This window comes from Ciconia boyciana, chromosome 13 (assembly GCF_034638445.1).
Source record: "Ciconia boyciana chromosome 13, ASM3463844v1, whole genome shotgun sequence".
Taxonomy (NCBI): domain Eukaryota; kingdom Metazoa; phylum Chordata; class Aves; order Ciconiiformes; family Ciconiidae; genus Ciconia; species Ciconia boyciana.
In genome coordinates this window covers 17810864-17826240 of record NC_132946.1, presented here as the reverse complement: position 1 = coordinate 17826240, position 15377 = coordinate 17810864, and the positions used below count along the sequence as shown (strand labels likewise).

The 15377-nt window shown below is 40.3% G+C and overlaps 1 protein-coding gene across 3 annotated transcripts in view; it reads right to left on the bottom strand.

Moving 5' to 3' along the window:
- DNAAF8 (dynein axonemal assembly factor 8) overlaps positions 1–15377 on the bottom strand; it is a 95730-nt gene that overhangs the window by 21643 nt on the left and 58710 nt on the right. For all 3 annotated transcript variants that reach the window (XM_072877981.1, XM_072877980.1, XM_072877982.1), the window contains 7 exons: positions 14125–14272; positions 11109–11240; positions 9444–9638; positions 7870–8196; positions 6197–6259; positions 3954–4007; positions 1670–1839 (listed from right to left, as the gene is read on the bottom strand). In XM_072877981.1, coding sequence (XP_072734082.1) covers positions 1670–1839; positions 3954–4007; positions 6197–6259; positions 7870–8196; positions 9444–9638; positions 11109–11240; positions 14125–14272 — 1089 coding nt within the window. The remainder of the gene's footprint in view (positions 1–1669; positions 1840–3953; positions 4008–6196; positions 6260–7869; positions 8197–9443; positions 9639–11108; positions 11241–14124; positions 14273–15377) is intronic.

Here is a 15377-nt window from a genome sequence, read left to right as displayed (position 1 = left end):
ATTTTCAAAATAACCCAGTCCCTGAAGCATGCTGAGGCTTTTTGAAAATCTACCTACTTGGGAGCTCAGCCTTTTTCAGCCCTCCTGAGTGAAAGACTTTCAGATGTGTTCTAAAAATGAGAAGGAGCCCCCATACAACAGAAAGCATTTCCTACTGTCCATTCCCCCTTGCCAAAGGCAGTCCATTATCTCTGCTTTCTCACTTTGAAAACCTGCTTTTTTTTTCCCCATGAACAAAAACCCAATAGTCTGTAATTTTTAAACTCATTAGTCACCAGCTCTTCAAGGAAACTAAATCAATGCTCAACAGCTGCTCTAGTGTGTTAGAGAATGCCAAAAACAAGCAAAAATTTTAATGAAACAACCTCTCTTCAAATTGACCCCACATGTATCTACATTACTTCCCCGAGGCAGAGATTTGGATTTTTTGAAATGTTTTCTGTTTCAGATGATCAACCAAGCATTTTTGTATTTAGCTGTATGATTAAAAACCATTTTGGAAAGCACTTCCCCATCAACTCTAATAGCCACTATATCCCTCTTACCAATGGTCTGTAAATATTTAAAAATCACATGCTTGTGCTCCATTGCTTTGCTGTCACGCAGAAGGTATTAATTGTTCCTGACTGATGTTTATGTTAGAGCACTGTCCTGGCATGTTCTTGTCTTCTTCTGGAAGACTCTATTAAGAATTTCTACAAGAGAGCGCTATAAACTCCCCCAACTTAACCCAAGAGCAATATCGACTATAAGGGCTTGTTTTCTCTAAAATTTAAATCGTTAAATGTCTTCATGAAAGCAATCAAACAACAAGGATTCCCCCCCCAAGAGGGGGAAAAAAAAAAAAAAAAATCTAACTCCTCTAAAATGCTCAGCTTTCAGTTTCCTGGCTTTCACAATATCTTTACACTCATCTCAGGATATTTCAGGTTGGGAAAAAAATAATTTCTACTGCTATAAAAGAGCAGAAACATAAATCTATTTTTAGCTAAAACATAAATCTATTTTTAACTAACAAAAACCTGTAACACCCCAAGATTTAAGAACCCTCTTTATTGTCTGTTAGACATTAGAAATGACAGTAACTCAATTTTCTCTCTTTGCAGGCCATTTTTACAGACTCTTGAACACATGCTCCTGGAACAGAGATTCTGCTGTATATGTAATGTAATATAAGGTAACAGGGCTCCAGAGGTATGTATTCTCTGGCAGTGCAATGATTGTTTCCCAGCTCCCAGGTTTAAACACATGGAAGGAAAACCAGGCACACATGCAGGTGGTGTGGTATGCTCCTTAGATGTGCCCTACCTGGAATGACCTTGGGGAAGAAAGAGAGGACACCTGTTTTGCAGTTAAAGAGTCAACATTATAAATTAGCAACTAAACAGATTCCTAGGAGGTCAGTATTGCCCATATCCTCCAAACTTTTGTTTTAGAGAAACCAGGTCTGCTTCTTTATGGCATGCGATAAAAGAAACAGTCAGCATGTCAGCTTTCTTTGTGTCTGATACAGGTACAGATCTGATTGTTCTATATAGCTCACTTCTAACAACTCGGAAATCCCGGATGGGAATTTTTGTTTTTTTCAGGAATGGATTATTCACTAGCTAACATATTTCCCTGCTCTAAACCTAAGCGTAGCCACAGATCTGCCAGTTTCTTAACAAACCTGTTTCACTTCAGAAGAAAGGAGTCCTAAGGCAATGTCTGGTTCCAGGTTTATGTGTTTCATTCCAACCACACTGAATTTTTCTAGGTCTAGTTTTCGGAGGATCCTTGCAAGACTATGGCTCCAGGCACCAGGTTTGATCAGCAGCACTGTGCATAGAATCTGGGCTCCTGTAACAAAGCACACTAGTGAAACCCAAAGCCGCTCCTAAAAAAGGAGGTAAAACATACAGCAATATTTGTTTACCAGCCTGGACAGACATCTGTAGAAGAGGGTTATCTAAAAGCTGGCATGAAGTTCATAAAAATTTGAACAAAACAAGGCCATAAAAAACCCTGTACATATAGGATTTTTGTTTTGTTTGATTTTTAGTTTAAAGATATATCTAAAACAGTCTAGGCTTGTAGATTCCGCTCCCCCCCCCCCCCCCCCGAAATCTGCTCTGAGTCCAAAAAGTTTATGTGGCAGGTCTGTAGGATAAGACTCAATCCTTTATATTATATATGAATGTTTTAAGAGGGATAAAATACTCCCTTTTACATTTTTCATGTGAACTGTAGTGATTATGTGATATAATCCTTAAGACAGCTATTAAATTCTTATTCCTCACAGTTTATCTCTCAGTGTTCTGTATCTCTCTGTAAGAACTATGTTTCAGAGAGGCACTAACAAGTATGACAGGTCCCAATTAATGTTATAAACCTATTACGAATAGAGTTGTGTTTACTAAAATTGAAATTTCAGCAAAAACTTTTTGCTTCTGACAAAGCTCTCCCAGCAGAGCTGCCAGCTAGGTGCAGCACTCGGTGTGCTACGAGAAACAGAAAACAAAACAGACCAACATAGTTTTGCTGTCTGATGATACAAAATGTATTAAAAGGCAGAAAATACATGAATTTCATTTTTAAATGACAGCATTTTCAAATTATTAGTTTTGTTAATCTAAAGTACCTTATTACTAGGAATATAGTTAAGATTTTATCCTAATAACATCCTTTGAAGATTTATTGGCAACTGTAGTGTTGGAACCAGTCAGCTAGGACCCATTAACTGGTGGTGCCTAACTATGTCAATTAGCATGAAGCATGAGGTAACAGTACTGCAGGCTGCTAAAATTGATCCATGATTATCTGTTTGTGTACATAAAATGTCATTTAATGTTTCCTGTACACCCCACTACTAATTATACAGATGTCAATGCAACGAAGCGTCAACAAGGCTACATATAATTTAATGCATACTGTTATTTTCAAATGGCAAGAAGCATGTTGCTGATTGATGACAGAGAAATATGGGATCAAAAATAAAAAGCAAGATTACTGCCCCCTGACTTGATATGGAAACTTGACCCTTATCGTGCAGGGAGCCCTCCTATTAAAGATCTGCTATTTTCTTCCCATCATTCTTGAACAGAAAGGTTTAAATGCCATAGCAACAGCCGGCAAGTGCAGAAGCAAGCCACTCGGATCCACTCAGCTGCTCACATACAGAACAGCAATCTCGCCTGTATACTGTTACATAAGCGTTCATTGTCCTCCAGATGTTTTACTCACCATCTGCTATGTTTCTGGGCAAACATTCTCATTCTTGTGGTATGTGAATCACTACATGCTGCATATTTATGTACTTTAGACACTTCAGGAGGGATGTGTCTTACGTCACTTTGCTATCTTGGTTTGGTCAAAGACAAGTGTTGAAAACAGGTGGGACACCTTGCCACCTAGAGTTGGTTTTCTCTCCTCAGTGATTATAAATGACAACAGTTAGAGAAAATACCACTATCTGTCAATGGAACAGTGTCTATTGATCATGAATTACCAGAGGCACCTCTTTGGCAGCCCTCAAACATGCCTGATTTCCATCTCCAGTTCTAGCTGTTTAGTGGCCTTTCCAGTTTTGCCCAAGTTACCTGGTCTTTGTTACGTTTTTCTGCTTTGTAATATTTTTAGATCCCTTCCTCACAGCCAATGATTTTTTTTCCCAAAAAAATTATTACATAGGTTTTGATTTCATAGTGTAACTGTGCAAACTACTGTTTATTTTATATACTATTTATATACAATACTTTAGATACGTGTGTGGCTTAAAATAAGTGTAAACTCAAGAGAAGCAAATACCACATTTCCTGGCATGCTTAGAAATGAAAGTGTATATCACTGCCTGTATTGAAGCCTAAGGAAAAAGTTGGTATAATCCGTTTGCTTATTTTTGGCTAGTACACCTAGACGAGTTAGTTCCACAAAGTCCTTATCAAACCACATTTTTCCATTTGCTCTTCTCTCACCTGTTTGCAAGTAGCTAAACAGTGATTCTGCATGGCATCTCTGGCTCTCTCCCACTAAATAAGAAAAGCAGATAGATTTGAGTAAGCAGTATGCATGTTCTGGGACAATAATTTGAGAACGTTGCCATCATCTCTACATAATGCAGCCAACATTGCCATGACACACTTATTTTAAAGTGTTACACTGGGACATGCATGGCTTGATTTCAGACATTCAGATGTATTGGGACACCCTGGGAGATGTCGTACTTACCACTCCTCCAGTCAGCCCAATAGCATATGCTGAAAAGGACTGCAAGTACTAAATCATGTGGATTCTTGGTTACCTTTTCTGTGTATTTCAGGGAGTGGCTAATGGTGGTTTTAAGCTACCTTTGTGCTCCCAATATTTCACAGTCAAGTTAGAAGCTGCCTTGTTTCTGGTGTAAGTCCCAGAATCTCAGGTGTTTTGTTTGATGTCCTCTCTTGTGCCCTTGGAAGCAAAGAAGGGCTGTGTATTCTGACTGCACATCTACTGAGCCCAGATCTGTTGTTCAATTCTTTCCTCAGCTCTGCTGATAAAACCTCACTGACATTCCCCAAGCAGCCAGGAATGGTCACTTCAGTGGTTCTTCAGAAGAGCAGAGCAGTATAAAAGGAGTCTGGTGAGTCAGAACTTATGACTGTCCTTGTTTTGTCTGGGATAGAGTTAATTTTCTTTCCAGTAGCTGGTATAGTGCTGTGTTTTGGATTTAGGATGAGAATACTGTTGATAACCTACTGATGTTTTAGTAGTTGCTAAGTAGCGCCTACGCTAAGTCAAGGACTTTCCAGCTTCCCATGCTCTGCCGACTGAGAAGGCTGGAGATGCACAAGAAGCTGGGAGGGGGCACAGCCAGGACAGCTGAGCCAAACTGGCCAAAGGGCTATTCCATACCATATGGCATCATGCTCAGTAGAGAAACTAGGGGAAAGCTGGCCGGGGGGCCGCTGCTCAGGAACTGGCTGGTCAGCAGGTGGTGAGCAATTGCATTGTGCGTCACTTACTCTTTTATCATTATTATTATTACTATTTTGCCTTCCTTTTCTGTCCTATTACACTGTCTTTATATCAACCCACGAATCTTACTTCCCCTGCCCACCCTGATTCTCTCCCCCATCCCACTGCGTGGGGAATTGAGTGAACGGCTGTGTGGTGTTTAGCTGCCTGCCAGCTTAAACCACGACAATGACAAAAGCCTATATAAAAATGTAAAACCTGCAGTGACCGGGAGAGATGAGGAAAATTTAAGGCACATCAAGGCACATGTGCATTGAGAAGTTATCTAGGACTGGGGCACAATGAGGAGAAGCTTGCATCAGATTGATAAAGGACTTCCTTTTCCAGTGACTGGCAAGTTTAACCAGTGTGACATGCAAGATAGATAATAGAAAACTAAAATCTGTTCATCAAAACAAAATCATTACCCTTCTTTTGTATTTATTCCTGTCTGAAATCCATGTGTTTCTAATTCCCAGGGCAATGTATCTGGAAGGTATCTAGCCACAGTGTTATTTTCTTTTAAGTGAGACCTCTTTCTCTTTCCACATGTCTGTCTTTTATTTTGCTGGAATAAGAGTACCTATAAAAGGTGGAACCAGCTCTGAGGTCCTTGCCTTGTAACTTTTAAACTCACCTCCTCACAGTACCAATTTTATTCTTTAGTATTGGGGTTATTTGAAAGAACTTCTAGGATCTGTGAATTCCGTGGTGACTTGGGTGGCACTGTAATGCAAATGACAGAGCCCCTGTCTGAGACTTAGGAAATGTGCATTCTGCTCTGATTTCTGTCACCCACCTGTCAGGCAATGGTGATCAAAACATTTCACTTCTCTAGGCTTCAATTACCCCCTCTGTAAAACATAATGAAACTCACCTTCTTTGAGATCTACAACTGAAAAGGGCTACAGAAGAGCTGGCATTAATTACTCTTCTAGCCTACATTCCACACCAGCGCTAGAGAGGTCACCCAGGCATGCACAGAAGAACTGTGTAGAAGAAAGGTCATCTGGCAATACTACCACCTTCCCCCAGTACCAAGAGGACCCATCTGGCCTTTTCTTCCTAATTGCCTGCAATTATGATGTCTAACCAAAGGTTTACTAATCCCATTTTAATGACTCTGACAGAGGACATAGAGTTATAGTTTTCTTCAATCTATTTTAAGATTATAAAATTATTTGTTTCTATCTAAGATGCAACTGGTGCATACTTCTGGTCTTACCTTCAGCCCTGGACCTCTTGCCAGGTGGTGGTAGGTATTTCATAGCAGGACGGTGTTCTGCATCTGTAAAAGGAAGGAGATGTATTTTTATGGATTCACAGATGGGGGACCTTCACTGTTTTGAGGGGGCGGGGGTGGCAAAGGTAATTTCATTTAGCAGGGGAAATGGCAGACATTTGACCAGCTGCAAAATATTGAAAAGCTGTTCTCTAGCACAAAGACATCTCCATTCCTCCCACAACAACAAAAACAGGAGGAAAAACCGTAATGACCTGATAAAAGAGGTAGTGCAGGATGCTGAAGTCATGCTTCAGCTATGCTCCTTTGTTCTTGACAATGCCTTTGGTGGGAAAGGCTGGCACTGTGATTACAACCTCCCTCAATAAACTGATCTCACAGTTCTGCTTTCCTCTTATCCTGCCTTTTGGTCTCAAGATAACTTTAATGAAGGCCAGCAATGCATGAATTCTTACAGTCTTATACACTAATTTGGGATGTCTGATGCCTTCTTTTTTGAAGGCCTCCTCTTCTTGCTCTCCAATCTCACATAAAACATCCCTGTAGTTCACTGTCAAATCTAACTTTTTGTGAGACTAAAATGAGTGTCTTTTTCCAGACACCATCACATTTTCTTCCTTCTGTTCAGTAAAGCCAATTTGTTACTCCGCACTACATAAGCGCTGTGTGTTTGACATAAGCGTCCAAGTTTGCGTTGACAACAAAGGACCTTCCTTCCCCACGAAAAGATAGCTGTAAATTACAAAGCATGAATGCACTTATGGAACTGCATCACTCCTCCTCAGTTGATACATGGTGTTACCACAACCTTGATTTCTCTCTGTTTCTGAATAATCAGAAATTATCAGGCTCAGAACTGTTTATCTTTAGGTTTGAGGAGTCAGGCATCCCCAAGAACAGAGGTGATATGCCAATATATTTCACATTAGCAGAAAACAGCAGGAGCTCATACTCTGCTGCTCCAAAGCATCCAATATCAATAACACCATAATCTGCACAGTGATTTAGTTTAAATTGGCATGGCTATACATTTCTTGCTACAGGAGGAAACTAGCAAGTTTACTATGCTGAAAGATCAGTGCTAGCATAGATCACTGAAGTCTGAGAAGCTTTTGACAACAAAGGTCTCCGTTCCTCATGAACTGTTCATTCTCTTCCAGGATAAAAAGGCAGCTTCAGCTCTTGCAGATTGGTCATACCTTCATCTCCCTGAGCACAGGGCAAGGCCAGGGCATCTAGCCTCAACAAGCTAGGCACTGCAATTAGGTGCCCACATTTAGGTGAGATAGATCTTGGCCTCTGTTTCTCAGTTTCTCTTATATACAGAGGCAAAATGCATAGCATTATTTACTGGTCCTGACAACTGCTGTAATATCTATTTAGCATATATGGAGTACTTTAAGATCTTCAGAAAGGGCACCAGGCCATGCATAGCCACATTAAATTAATAGGCCAACTTGTAGATGACCTCAACTGGCTCCTGCTGATTTCATATCCCTCATCATTATTCAGCCAAGCACAGAATTTAACCCCAAATTATTAAGTTTTTCTGTGCCTGAGAAAAACCCATAGCACTGTATTCCTTTGTCCAAGTTCAATAAATTCCCAAACACCTTATACCTGAGGACATTATAAACAGTAAAAACAAGTCTTACCAGTTACAAAATCCGTCTCTGTGAAGAAGAGGATGGCTTGTCTGATTGTCACCTCTGGGGTCAAAGCCATTACTGTCTGTAGAAGACTGCCACTTTTGCTTAGCTTCTCCCTGCATTGTGTTAATCTCTTCAATGCATCTGCAAGAACTTTGAAGGCATTGATCCGCCGCAATGCGCACACAAGGACTGGGTTTGACATTAGTGTATCAAGGCTTCTTTGCCAGGAAGTATCTCCAACCTCAAAAGGGGTTATTTCTCTGGCCTGACATCGAGTGAGACGGGGCAACCACTTGAGACCTAGGAGCTCAAATCCCGAATCGGGTTCTTCTGCAAGTCAAGAGAAATCTGTTTAGCATCAGTTGACAGCATGTGTTTCATAGAAGCTGTGTTTTCTTCTGGAGACAAGTGTTCTAAATCCACATTGATTTTTTTACAAGACAACAAGTTCCAAAGCTTCTTTGACTTTGCCCCCTGTTGCATCCAAAATGGACTGTAATGCAGATATAGAATATACTGGGAAAAACCACAAGATACAAATGCTAGGAAATTATATTACAGTGAAAACAAAAAATGGCCTATCTGGGAAATCAACAGGGAGCCACAGAGAATAAGTGCCATGATTTGATTAGAGAACACAGCTAATAGAGAGGAGCTGAAAGGGAAATACTGAGAATACACTGATAACAATGTGGTTTGACACAGTATAGCCCATAATTACAGATCCTTTACCACCTCTCATAGCATTCCATTTTAAGCTATATTCATTATAGTAATAAGCTACAATTTAATGCCGACTTGTCTCTAAAGTAGCTTAAATGTTGTTGTGTTTGTAAAGTGGTCTTACTTCCAATATTTAGGGGCTCGATCCATGATTCTTCTCCTCACCTACTGTGATACAGAACTTACTCCTTAGTATTGTTTCAAGACAGTAGGAAACAACATAGTGTAAGACAGGGTGCCAGACTTCTACCCTTTGTTAGTACACTTCCTGTATTATTAAACTTCAGTGCAATCTGTATCATGAAATTATATAAAATCATCACCCTGCTTAGCACTTGACAGCAGTCTTCATGCATTTGTAAGCATTTAATATGGGGGATAGTGTCATTATTCCTCCTGCACGCGTGAGGAAACAAAGCATGAAGTGGTGAAATGTCTTGCTTCTGATCACAAAGGATGGCAGTGGACAGAAGAGAGTTTGTGATTTCTGAATTCCTATTGCTGTGCCCCAGTTACACAGCTGCTTTAACTCCCAGTACTTAAAGAAAGACACAATGCGCTGGATTACATAAAAGGCTTAGTAAGCCTAAACACATCTTTGAACTAATTTGACACTCTCTGAAGAAAATTATGCCCACCTGAGCTGTTTGCAATATGAAAAGTGGCTTTGCCCATGACTAACTAGCTATGATAAATTCTTCAGTTCTTTAGGCAGGTAAGCAAAGAAACCTGTCCTCCTTCCTGAAGCCCCTTTCACCACATTTTTCATAATGTTCCTGCTATGATAAAAAATAGCTAGACAGGGTAAACTTTCCTGACCAACTTCTGCTGCCTTCCCCAAGAGCTGGGATCACCTGCACTCTCAAATTGATTATTGTGCCCAGGAAGAATAATCTGGTGAAGGAGCTCTCCAGCACTCTTCATAGCATCCACTCCGACCAGTGTCAGCATGACGACTTGCTCCATTTCAGGATCAGAAGCATATGTTCGATTGCAGAAAAGATCCAGAGGAATGTTACGGCGGTCTGGCACTGCACTGAGGTTTCCTCCTAGCCAGGGAGATCATAAAAATAAAACTAGTTTCCCCACGAAAACAAATCTCAAATCTTTTTAGTGTGAAGGAATTGACTAATTCTTGATCAAGCAAAGGCCAGTGCCTTGCTGTGATACTGCTCCTCACACTGCAGCTCAGCATGGCCAGAAAGAATCATGCACGAGGAGCAGTATCACAGCAAAACCTTGCTAATTAGTCACACTCCTTAACTGGAATTACTTTTTGCCATGTAAAGCAAACATATTCAATCCTAATTTTTATATCCTTATTCACACCATTAAGCAGAGTTGGTGGACCTATACCAAAGTGATTTAAGGCATCAATTTCAGATTGATAACTAATGACTGACTTCACATTAAATTGATACTTCATTTTACTTTCTAGGAGATCACACAGCATACAATTGAGGGCTAAATGGGGGACTGTTATAATACCATGCATATATCCACAGTCCTATCTGGAACAGCATAGGCCTGCAGAATCCCTGGCCCATCAGAAATCTAGGTTCAATTCCATGCTGTTTCACTATGTGATTATTCAAGCAATTGTACAGATTAACATTGATTTACTTAGTTATTCCTACATCTTAACATTTCATAATGCTAGAAAATGGTGAATGACATGCATTTTGATTATTATTTTTCCTTATGATTTAGTGTGAATTTGGTTTTGGAGAGCAATATACTTCACTTAAAAATCCTGATATCCAACATTTAAAATAATTTAATTAAATAAAATTATCTTAACCTCCTGAATACATAAGAAAACACTACCTGTAGTTAGTGAAATAAACATCTGATTACCATGACCTCCAAGTGTATAGAACTAGTAGGTTTAAACTCTCCTACCCATTTGAGTCATAGTGAATGTGAAAACATGTTTACTTGCTTTTTCAAGTCCTATCAATTTCCCAGCTTTGAATGAATGAGTTACTGAAGTGAATTCAACTGTATAAACTGAAAATAAGAACATTTCAGTAAAGTGAAATGAAAAAGTGCCTTCTCTGCACCTACAGAAGAAACTACAGCTGCCAACATTTATCACTTCAGCAAATTCTAGTTTTACATGCTTAACCACCAATTTATCTCATTTTAATATTTTGACTTCTCTTGAAACGATGGCAATAAATATGTATTGATTGAATATTAATCTTTTAATTATGGTAGGTTTAAGGCTTAATTCGTTGTTATCATGCCACATTTAAATAATTTATTTTTTCATATATTTTTAAAATTTTCTTCGAAAAAGGTATTTCCATTTCACTTTTCTATCAATTCTTCCATTCATCACCCAGCAGCAGAAGACATCCAATGACCATTAATATGATTGACGGACAGCAGAACACTAAATGAGTTACTATACACAACATGCATATTCCTGATGTTCTTATTCAGGAAAATCCCCTAATAAGGTTGTCAGACCTTATAAAAGCCAGAACAAAGCATTCCCCATAGCTTTGACCTACCCAGTGTTTGCAGCAAGGTCTCGGTGTAAGGAGCCACATGAAAACACAGTGAGGGGTCCAGCCCAGCAATGGCGGGCACGTTGCTCTGCCGGTTGCCAAAAAGGCCTTGCTTTGCCAGTTCGTTCATCAGTCCTGTGCACAGAACAAAGGAAAACGTGAGGAATACAGAACTCTGTGATGCAGTCTGACACGAAAACACTCTTCTTATCAAATGTTTTGATTCATCTGACCACAGTCCTATTACAGAGACATTAATGTGGGCCATGCTGAACTTACCCAAGAGACATGAAATGCAACTCAATCATCCCCTCTCCCCCCAAATCATATTCACTTACAGTGGGGCAAGTAGCTATTGAAAAATGAAGCTTGGCCACAGCTTTCTCTGGAGACATCTCTGTTTTGGGACCAGCACCCCAGTTCTTTCTATTACCTTCTAACTCCTGCTGTGAACTGAAATGTGGCACATATGCGTAGAAGATGCTACGCAGCTCTTGAATTATAATAAGCGTCTTAAATAAGTTGGTGTCCAGAAGGAAGAGAAGTCACAAATCCTGAGCCCAGTGCTCGAGTGCAGGCCCTCAAGGTGAGCAGCAAGACCAGTGTCCTGCATGCTACACAGCACCATGTGGCCACAGAGGCGTTGCTAGATTAAAGACCTGAACAGAAACATCATGTTCTGCTCATGTAACTCCCAGTCTGGAAAATATCCGATTCCATGCCACTTTTACAGAGACTAAGTGCTTGAAACTAGCAATCTCTCAGTTACCATTCTTCCTCCAAAAGGCTGGGCTATGCACAGGCAGTGCATTAAGGTACTGGCATACGGTACACTTCCACAACAATTGGTTCAGCCTTCTGTAATAATATTTCAGACCACAGTTTTAAAGGCTTGTTATTTTTTAAATTACTTAGTATACATTTCATTGCTTTCTACCATACAAGCCTGTCAAAAATTCACTGTAGTGTAGCATGGGAAATGGATTATTAGCGCTAGAGGCTGATGGCAAACCTCAGACATCAAACGTGGCACTGACAAGAGATTCGAGCTTGTAGCACTGACAATCACCTATCTGCTTTTCAAAATTCAGGTGGCATGAGTAACCAAAAAATGTGCCATCACTGCCACAGCAGCATTACTTGCTGTTTATTCAAACTCAATGCATGGCAAAAAGTAAAACTTGGACAAAAGTTTATGGTGTTTGGTCCTCAAGACAGAGATCCATTACCCAAGGACACCTGTCTACCTGCTCTATTTCAGGAATGATTGTTGAACTTTTTCTTGCTTTGAAAATTGAACAGTGTTCAAGACCTTGAAGGGGTAACTGCTTTTCAGGGGTATTGATTACAAATGCAAAACTTCTTAGCATGGTATTTACCCTACTCCAATCCTAGTGCTATTCTACACTTCTGAGAGGCCAAACCAAAGCTTATGTGGCAAGAATGTCAGCTTCCCCTCTCCAGGGCTCTGGAATATGGAATAAGGTATCTCTCTGGATCAGTTCTGAAGCAATCACAGAACACATGGCAAGAGGTATTCACAAAATCTGTCTACAAACAAAGAGAAAAAAAAAGAGTTCACTACAATGAGGGAAAACATTTTACCTTTCTGGAATATCCTTTGTTCCAGTGCCCACCTATATATTTCTAGTGGAAATTTCCCCGTGCAAAACATGAACACTGTAAACATAATCTGTGGCACTCTGTGAGAAAAGCAGCAGAAACTGTACTTCTTTAATGAGCAACTTTCCTTGAGTCTACAGGCAGCAGGTGACACGGTGCTGTAATTAGTCTGCCATGATTAATCCACTGTGTCTGTACATGTTTTCAGAACATTCTGTGATAGTCTCAGTAGAAAAAGCAGAGGACTTTTTGAATTGTCATTTTTTTTCCAAGCCTCTAAATGTTCATTGCTATTGTGGATGGATTAAAGGAAGCAACCGGGCAGTGGATGCATGTCTCCATCAAGAGCTATTTGTGGTGGTGTTAATGGAGGGGTCAGCAACAGTGATCCTCTTCTCTCAGTGGTGATGTCTGAAGGGGAGGTTGCAGGAAAACAGATGCAGGAATGGACTCTCCTGCTGCAGGCAATACGCCCACTGCCAGAGCAGAAAGCAGCAGGCAGGGCAGGTTCTTTGTTCCCTACTGATCACTGTTGTTGCCTGTGATCTTCCCCACTTGAGACCAATGTCAGCTCATCCTTAAGAAAACCAAATAATGCTTTTCCTGAACCAGAGCCACAGAACAGAGTCTGACTCAAGTAAGAAGATTTGGGGCAGCACCTCATCTGGTTTTTGGCAGTCCCTACATATAAAATGAGTTACAGTTCAGATGCTTGGAAGTCACAAGTATGCAGAACTCAGGGCTGAGGTTGATAGGATCAGATGCTATCCTCAGGCTCAGTGGCACATACGTATTTTTGCTACCCTACCGCTCCGTGCATTAAGAATACCTAAGAGGAGGTTATGGAGATGATGAAGTCAGGCCCATTATGGAGGTGTACACTAGGAAGCCAAGAGACAAGGCTCACAAATTCAAACAGAGGAGGTTCCAACTTGACATAAAGGAAAAACAGTTCCCCATAAGGATGGTCAAGCATTGGAACAAAGGCCCAGAGAGGCAGGGGAACCTCCATCCTTGCAGATTTTCAAGACCTGACTGAAAAAAGCCCTGAGCATCCTGATCTGAATTTGTTGCTGATGCTGTCTTGAGCAGGATGTTGGATGAGACACCTTCTGAGGTCCCTTCCAACATGAATTGCTCTATGATTCTAAGTTCAAGAGGACTCCAGTGCTAAAGATCAAACAACTGACAAAGATCAACCTGCTCCCTTGGATATGTAGTAGTGACTGATTTACACGTGGGTCTGGAGATACATATAGCAAAACTATCAGGCCCTGATATTCTCAATAAATTTTTCCTGCAATGTAACAGCTGTGGTTAGACTGTTAATGTTTAGCTCACACGCACTGAAATGCAAACCTTCTTTTCTGAGGCTGTTGAGCAGTGAAGGCATTACCTTTTACCAATGCAGGAATGTGATGACTAGCGTTCTCCTTTCTCAGCAACAAAATGAGACAGTGCATGCGTGGTTCAGCAGAGAGCTCTCCTCTTGCAGAACTGGTATCAGGTGAACTTGACATCTTGCTAGGGCAAAATACAGCAATCTGAAATAATGAGGGCCAGATTAGACTACTAAATCCAGATGTAATCACTATAGGGCTCAAACAGTTAAGTTACGATAGCATAACAAGATACAGCTCACCAGCTGAGCCACAGTAACTTCCAGTAACTGGGTGTTCATGCATCATCTATTCATGAGACAAAGGAACTTAATTTAAACCTCAGGGAAGAGGCTTAACATAAACACGTTCTGCCCTGCAACTGGGCTGGACTAAGACCACAACAGTTGTAAGTCAGCTGATATGTGGTACCATCCTAAGTCACTCATGCAAAAATGATCTTGAGTCCCAAACAAAGAGATGATTTTTCAGAAATGTTTAGCTCCAAACAGCACATCGAAGCAATAGTTGCTACTAACTTCTTAAGTGGCCATTTAGGACCATGCGCCAAATATTTGGCTATTTGGGCTGCAGTATTCCATAAGTAAGTTATGTTTATTCTACAAAATATTATGGGCAGGGAAAGTGTTATTCCTTAGGCTTGATCACAGAACAAGCAGAAAAGAGGGGCTTTGTACACAGTTTAATTTGCAAAATGACACATTGCCTGATTGACATAGCAAACGATCCTAAGCATGACAATTCAAAGTAAGGGGTCCACTCCTTTGTAAGAGAAAGTGTCATACGATTCCTGGGTGATTTATCATGTAAGAAGTGCAGAACTGGATTTTTTGCATATGTAAGTTTGCCTGAAATCTTGCATTTATGATTATTGCTGTTTCCTTAGGCTGACTTATCAAAATGCCAACTGCACTCTAACTCAAATCTATCATCATGTTAGACAGAGCTTTAGAGAAAAGAAAAAAAAAAAGTTGTTGTTTTTGACAATAGGAAAGCTCTTTTTGCAACCCATCTGGAATGCATTAAACCAGGGGACTTCATGCTGAAAGGCCATAAGCAATCCCAGAGGGACTGCGAAGTACATAATCAAACATCAGTCTGTTAGATGAAGACTATTCTCCTGAATACAGGTTTGCAGATCAGAAATTGTTATTTTGGTTTATGTGGCTACTGCCTGCTCTTGCTTATTTTGAGATCAATGGTAAAATTCATGTTTGCCTTAGTAGGAGGAGGCTTGATTATGAATTTC